Source organism: Camellia sinensis, chromosome 1 (assembly GCF_055761805.1).
Source record: "Camellia sinensis isolate YWXY chromosome 1, ASM5576180v1, whole genome shotgun sequence".
NCBI classification, from domain to species: Eukaryota; Viridiplantae; Streptophyta; class Magnoliopsida; order Ericales; family Theaceae; genus Camellia; species Camellia sinensis.
Window position 1 is genome coordinate 89,000,758 of NC_138961.1, and position 8,189 is coordinate 89,008,946.

At 36.5% G+C, this 8,189-nt stretch overlaps 1 protein-coding gene across 1 annotated transcript; it reads left to right on the forward strand.

The window, feature by feature from the left end:
• Positions 1-352: 352 nt before the first annotated feature.
• On the forward strand, positions 353-4,181 carry LOC114256440 (Protein kinase superfamily protein). The gene is made up of 4 exons (XM_028196088.2): positions 353-1,480; positions 1,559-1,963; positions 2,094-2,141; positions 2,481-4,181. The coding sequence occupies exons 1-4, from the start codon at positions 394-396 to the stop codon at positions 3,893-3,895; spliced, it is 2,955 nt and encodes a 984-aa protein (XP_028051889.2). The 5' UTR covers positions 353-393; the 3' UTR covers positions 3,896-4,181.
• Positions 4,182-8,189: the final 4,008 nt, after the last annotated feature.

The window sequence follows — 8,189 nt, forward strand, 5'->3', positions numbered from 1 at the left end:
GAAAAATGAAAACTAACAGTAATATTAGAAATATAAAAACCTAAATACATAATGAAACATAATTCTCTTTTAAAAAATGAATCTCACGTGTAGTCATACACATGTAGACCTCTTCCCCTTATAAAAAAATTATATCACATTCTATATTTAATTTCTATATACATAAACTTATTCTAAATGCTAACCCTAGATGCTTTTAGTGAGAGAAAAATATTACATGAGACCTAAACACTAAGCAAGACTCGAATATAAAGTATAAAACGAACCAAGTCAGCAAGACTCGTATATAAAGTATAAAACGAACCAAGTCAGTCCTACAGTAATGGTGGTTGCTCTTCTTGTTCTGGTTCTTGTTTAACGTTTCTCTAGCAAAGTCTTTTGGGCCCATTTGAGATGATGGGTGACAACAAAGGTGAAACTACTAAGAAACAGCAACAACATTTATCTTCTCCTTCTCCTTCTCCCAAAGATCCAGTTGAGGAATCAACTGAAACCAGACAACCACCGCCACCACCACCACAACACCTCCATCAACCACCGTCATCCGCCGTCGTAGTCACCGGAGCTCCAACATTTATCCCTGCTCCTTTATTCATCCCAATCAATTTGACAAGTTCTGCTACTTTTGAGCAGCAACAACAACAACAGTTTGAAGCAGTGAATCCAAAGAGGGCCAGATACACAAGTGCTCAATGGAAGCAATTACCATCTCCATCTCCATCTCAATCTCAACAACAAAGACATACCCAAATGAATATTCTGAGCAGCGAGTCAAGTCCTTCCCCGTCAAAACACATCACCACGAAACCAGCTTCGTCTTCAGATACGGCGTCGTCTCCTTCACAATCTCCTCGTCCTTCTCTCTCCGCTGCCTCAGGCCAAGAAACAAGCAAGCCAGAGGGGGGAGATCAGTTTGACCACCAGTTCAGAAAGGGCAAGTACGTGAGCCCAGTTTGGAAACCAAACGAGATGTTGTGGCTTGCTAGGGCTTGGAGGGTTCAGTACCAAGGTGGGTCTGATGGGTCAGGCTCGTCTTCAAAGAGTGAGCCTCCTCAAGGAGCTCCGGCCACCGGAGCTGACGTGGCAGTCCCCTCAAGAGGAAAGACTAGGGCTGATAAAGATAGAGAAGTTGCTGAGTTTTTGAACAGACATGGTGTTAATAGAGATGCTAAGACAGCTGGTACTAAGTGGGATAACATGTTGGGTGAGTTTAGAAAAGTTCATGAGTGGGAGAGAGGTGGAGAGAGAGAGCACATTGGTAAGAGTTATTTCAGACTTTCACCTTATGAGAGGAAGCTCCATAGATTACCTGCTTCTTTTGATGAGGAAGTGTTTGAAGAGCTGTCTCAGTTCATGGGGTCTAGAATGAGAACACCTCAGAGTAGAACTGCCATTGTTTCCGGTGAAGCTCTCACGGCGGCGATAAAGACCCTTCCTCCACCTCCTCCATTTGGAGAAGAAGAGTTCTCTTTCTCAGCTGGTACCCCCTTCACAAATTTCTCACTCTCTCTCTCTCTCTCTCTCTCTCTGTGGTTTATATTAGTTCATCATGTTGCAGGAAGGGCTAAACAACTGGTTATGAAAAGTGGAGGTGAGACATTTCTCCATGGAAGTAGAGGAAGCTTATTAGGGTTTGATGCATCATCACTAGACGTTTCAGGTCCATCAGGGTCAACATCTTCTAAAGAGTTTCGTAGAATTGGTAAGATCAGAATGATATGGGAAGAATTAGTGAGCTTGTGGGCTGAGGAAGGTGAACATCACAGAGGGAGAGTGAAGATCCAAGGCTCCAACTTTCTGAACGCAGATGAGTTAACTTTCTTGGATGATTCCATGGTTGCTTGCACTATGGAAGCATTTGAAGATGGTGCCTTAAAAGGCTTCTCTGTTGACAGATTCGTTGCTGGACAACAAGTCAAAGTCTTCGGCAGAAGAAAGTCTTCCTCAGCTCCTGCTCCTTCTGGTACCATAATCTATTTATTTTTTTTAAAACTTTTTTTTTAGTAAAGAATAATAAGATTTGTATGTCATATTCTGGACAAGTTCGGAACATGCATATGTATATTTAACGGTCTATATATGATTCATCCCAGGTTCCAATGAAAGAGCTCAACTTACATCTACAGAACCCTCCATCAGATGTAAGTTTTCACACTCATTTGCATGCATTACTGTAGACATATATTCATCTTTGATACTTGCTGCCTAACCGTGTTATATTCTAGGTGATGATATCTTCAGTTCTCAGCAGTTGTGATTTATGCATCATCGGTTTTTTCTTCTTTTTTATTGGTATTATCACAATAGTTCCTAACATTTTTCTACATTTAGCGGGGCTATTTTGTGTAATTCTTTAGTGCACAAATGACATGGTTGAATTTATTGCTAATCCATACATATTTCTTTGGATAATTTCGTATGTGAGCCTCTAATGTATAGACCTATATGTACATATTAATACAATACTGGTGTTGTTGCAGCTATTCCTCCATGGGAGTTTCAAGACCCAACCGAATACTACGTGGGTTGTCTGCGAGTTCCACCACCCACGCTTCCGAGCTTGTATGAGCTCTCATGGTACTTACAAGAACCACCCCCAGAGGAGTTACGATTTCCACTTCGAAAAGACATATACAGAGATTTGCCACAAGGAAAAGAACTCTTCTTTACCACCTCTTCTGAACTGCTAGATTGTAGAGGTATCACATTCGATTTGTTAGGCCCAATTATCAGATCAAACCCTAGTCCAAGCGGTGGCACCGCCTCTAGTAGGGACTCTTTCATTGGCCTTTGGGATGATTGCATCAATAGGGTTGTATCCAAGTTATGTCCCGTTGAAATGGTTCTGGTTCGAAAATCCTCGTCATTATTGGCTGAAACACTTCAAGATCAATGGCCTAATGTGACTGGTTTTGTGAGAAATTTTTGTTTGTGGAGAGGGGAAGAGAGTGATCAATTGAGGGAAGGTTATCTTGATCCTTCATCTTCAATAGTGGAAAAGCTTTTGTGGAGTTATGTAGACCTACCTTACATATTAGGCTACTATGCTGTTGGCTACATGGTAACATTTTGTGCATTGAGTCAATCGCAGGATCGACTAATCCGGACTGATCTTTATACCCTAGACCTATCCACACCGGCAGAGAGATTAAAAGCCCTAGTCCCATGTTGGAGAATTGCAGGCTTATTGCCATTGTTAGCCGACCGGTGCTTCAACTACATCAACAATGGCAACAATTACAAGCTCTTTCCTTACAGCGATTTTGAGCGGATCGATCATGGTAATGGAAATGTGATTGAAATGACGCCAAACACAGTGACAAAGTTCTTCTCAAGTAAAAGAAAATGGGCTGCTGCGAAAGAGATCTACGACTTCCTGGAACACCGAATCCCGCACATCGAATACCTCGAACGATCATCAGAGAAAGATTTGGGATTGATATTTAAGCCCAGAGGGTGCAAACTAAAACCCGCAAACTGTGATCAACTAGTCGAGGCTCTAAGGCATGTGACTAAGGCATTGGTTGCATTGCATGACCTGTCATTCATGCACAGAGACTTGGGTTGGGATAAAGTGATGAGGAGCGATAGAGAGAACGAGTGGTTCATCAGTGGGTTTGAAGAGGCGGTGGGGGCGCCGCAGATATACCCGCACGGGACGGCTAGTGGGAGGCACGCACCGGAGATGGGAAGGGGATTGCATGGGGTGAAGGTAGATGTATGGGGTGTGGGTCAGTTGGTGAAAACATGTGGGTTGGTGGGAGTGCCTAAATTGCTTAGGGATTTGCAGAATAGGTGCTTGGACCACAACCCGGAGCAGCGGCCAACGGCGGCGGACTGTTATCACCACTTGCTGCAGCTGCAGTCATCTCTGTCTGCCACCGGTGGGTATTGATGTTTGATTGATGCTATACAAATCTCTGCACAAAATCACCCCCTAGTTATATCATACTTGGCAGCTCATGACTAGGTCTAATTCTAATAGCTTCTCCTGTCTACTTTAGGTCCTTAGTTGCTCTATTTATTACCCATTAGTTACATTTTGAAGCTAGATTTTTGTTGGTTTGTGCTTGACAGACCAAAACAATCGATGCAGTTTCATGCAGACCCTTTTGGAATTGTTTGGCAAGCTTTTGATGTCAATGCTGGGATGCCAATATGCTCCCAAATTTATTTTCTTGGATAAATTACACTATTTTCCTATAATTTTAGATAAAAATATTAATTCACAGTTTTGAAATAATTATATTATTTTTTTTTTAGTAAAATTAGAAGTGGTGGGATTAAATTCCCAATCTTATAGGGTTCTAAACAAATGTTTATTTTGAAATAATGTTGTGGTCCCATGCCCCACCAGGGGACTATAAATGGGGTTGGGTTTAATAATTTAATCCCATAGAATTAGATGTAAAATATTATTATATTTTGACTTGATAAAAAAAATAAACGAAGTTATTTTTTGGCTTGGTTTGGGAGTGGGTTGGCTTTTTGGCTTTTTTGGCTATTTTAGCCTGGGCTAAAAAGCTTAGTTTGGGAAGGGCTTTTTGGCTTTTTGGCTTTTTTGACTTTTTTTGTGAGAGAAGAATGTAATGATTATGGGTTGGATGTGATGTTTTGTTTGTTATGGCTAAAATAGCCTATTTTGTTTTTTGTGGCTAAAATAGCCAAAAAAGCCTGAAAACTAACTTGCCAAACAGAGGCTTTATATATCGAAAATTTTTACATAAATTAATGGGTTTGTTTGGTTCATATGTCAAGATATCATTTTTGAGTAAAGTTTTTCAAATTTTGTCTGATTTAAATTTTTTGAAGAACATTTTCGAAATTACTTTTTCTTCTACACATCAATTAATTACTCTCTCATTCTCTTTTATTTTTTCTCTCATATATATTTATTTAATTATAACAAAATATTAAATTATTTCAAATTTCAAAATTGTTTTTAAAATATACAACTAAACACATAATTAAAAAAAGAAAATTAAATTTTGCAATTTTTTTAAAAAAATTTATTTTAAAATACTAACTGGAAACACCCAGTATGTTTGGGTATCGTTTGGTTTTGGCCTTTTTAGTAGGTTTTTTGATTTTTTTAGTTTGTGATATTTTTAATTGTTTGGTATTCTTGTTTGGCTTTTTTGATTTTTTAGCTTTAGAATGACAAAATTATCTTTAGTATAGAATAATGTTTTTTTTTTATTTTTTGTTTGTATGTGGGATAGTTTGGTACTTTTGTAGCTTTCCTCCTTTTGTGATTTTGGAATTTTTTTTTTTATCTTTTGTGATTATATAGTTCACAATGAAAATTAAGCGAAAGTTTAATCCCAATCAATTAATATCATTATAGGACACATCTATAGTTTTTTTTTTTTTAATTGATAAAAGTTAATTCTTAATTATTAGATTAAGGATTTACGAGAAGTCAGTCTTATCATCATAGTGTTTGTTTTTTTTAGTTCAAGACTTTTTGAGAGTGGAATTCGTGACCCTTGTACCACACTAATAATTTTCTTCAGTCAGCCCTCGGGCGGAGGCTTTTTGGCTAACATAGTGGTAAAAAGATAAAATAAATTTTTTAATTTAATAAGATAATATAGCATCTAAATTATAATTATTTTATTTATTTTTTTATAAAAGTCAAAAAAATTAAAATATCTATTCTAAATAAGAATTTTTAATCTCAAGTTAAAATAGTTAAAATGTCAATTTACATTCTAAATGAATAGGGATGGCAATTTGAAACCGGCCCGACGGGGGACCCGACCCTCCGACCCCGATCATAATGATTTTTTCTCGAAAAATATCCCCGTGGGGACGAGGATGGTATTTGAAATTAAATCCTCGATTAGTTTCGGGCCGGGGACGGGGATAGCTTTCACAGCCCCAGACCCGGCCTGTCCCCGTCCCCGTCTCCGTCCCCGGTTTTCTCTCAGAAATGAAATTACTATAATACCCCTGTGTATATATTACTATAATCACGTCCCCTTCCTCAAACAATCACACAAACACAGCTTAATTCGCGTGAGAGAGAGAGAGAGAAGAAAGTCACAGCTTCCTCATCGCCGCCGTCCTCCGCCGAACTGATAGCACCGCTCTTCCACCGCCCTCCTCAACTCTCTCACTCGTACCTTCTCTCTCGACTCTCTCACTGTCTTCACTCTCTCGTTCTCACCTCTCACTCTCTCTCAACTCTCTCGTTCTTCTCTCTCTCTTTCAGCTCTCTCACAGTCACGGGGACATCGCTGCCACCACCGCTGGCCCCGCCACAGCCACCGTCACCGTCGATCTCGCCAACACCGTCGATCTGTTAGATTTGTCCTCTCTCTCTCTCTCTGATCTGATGTTGTTGTTGTTGATCTGTACTCAGATCTGTGTTGTTCAGAATAATTTTTTTTAATTTGTTTAATTATCTGTATTGTTCAAAATTGATCTGTATTGTTCACAAAATTGATCTGTACTCAGATCTGGCTTGTTGATTTGTGATATTATATTGATTAGTCAGTGTTTTGTTGAACAAAATTCAAAAAAAAAAAAAGCCCGGGGATGTTTCGGGATCGGGGAAACCCGATCCCCGTTAGGGGACGGGGACGGGAGGGTGATGGGCTCCTCCGCCGGGGATCGGGGGCGGGGGCGGGGATTTTGTAATCTTCGGGGATCGGGGACGGGGAGGGTGGTCCCCGGCCCCGGCCCGACCGGTTGCCATTCCTACAAATGAATCCTCAATCTTATTGTACTAATAATTTCATACAACTGAGTTTAGCAGCCAACCAGGGGCTTAAAGATAAATTAATATAGATAGTGTAAAAATATAAAAATAAATAAGATAAAATATATATTTTTAGTATATAAAAGAGATTACTATTATTTTTAGTCTATATGATTAATGAATTGTTTATAAAAATTAGGAGAGTTAAAATCTTACCAGAAAACAATAAATTATGTTAAACTTTTCAAGTTCATTATATATATATATATATTTTGGTCAAGCCTGAAGAGAAATGTAATTTATCCTATTTTGCCTGCACGTTTTGGATAATGTTGGGCAAAATTTGAAGTTAATGTTGGAATTTCAATATCTTCTTAAAAACAATTTTTGAGTTTTTCATTTGTATTGTTTGATTTTTAGTAAATTATTTTTTTTAAAAAAAAATTGTTTTAGATCCATTTAATCTATATATTTAAAAAAATATAAAATTTTGTGATAAAAATATTTCAAAAATTCACCAAATATAAATATACATATATATATAAATTTTGTTTTTTGGTTTTTGAGTACATTTAAATTAGATACATTTAAAAAATAAAAAATGATTAAAATATGAAAAAAAATTGTTAAAAATAACAAAATACGAAAAATAAAAAATTTGAAAATATATTTGAACATTAAAAATCAAATAGAGATTTATTTATTTATTTTCTTAAATAACTTGCAAACAGAATAATTATAGGGAAAACATTTTTAAATTGTTATGTTTAGAGTATCATCAATATTGTTTGTTAAAATGGCATTGTCATTGTTATAATTTTGTAATAAATAGTATTAATTTGACAATGAATAGTATTATTTTGTCAAATTTGACAGTTGCTATAGCATGCTATTGAAGAAGTCATTTTTTTCCTAAATTGTCATATTATGGCTTAGGCAGCTATTTTAACTATGCATTGGAGATGTTCTTAGATGAGATTTCTGTTTATTGTTCCGTAAAAACTTTTTCTGATAGGGAAATGTTAAAAATAACTTCAAAAACTATTGTTAATATTAAAAATATATACAAAGATATATTAAAATATGTGAAATTATTTTAAAATATATGAAGAATATAGTGAAATGATAAATATTTTGATACTTAATACTTATTAACCGTCCTCAGCAAAATCCTTCGTTCTGTGATATTGTGCTAGAAGCTTGTTTCTTCCTTTTGGAGTAAGTATTTTCTAAACATACAGCTCACTTTCTAGGATAATTACAGCTCACTTTCTAGGATAATTTTAGATTCTGTTCACAATATATAGTACACACTACTCAATGTAGAAAAATTATTGGTTGTCTAGGACAGGACATTACATGACTATATCCCTATTTAATCGGAAATTTTTATTTATTTTTTATTATTTTTAATCATCTAATATAAAATTGTAATCTCAACTCTTTTTATCAATCAAAACACATGGACATTACCTGACAATAC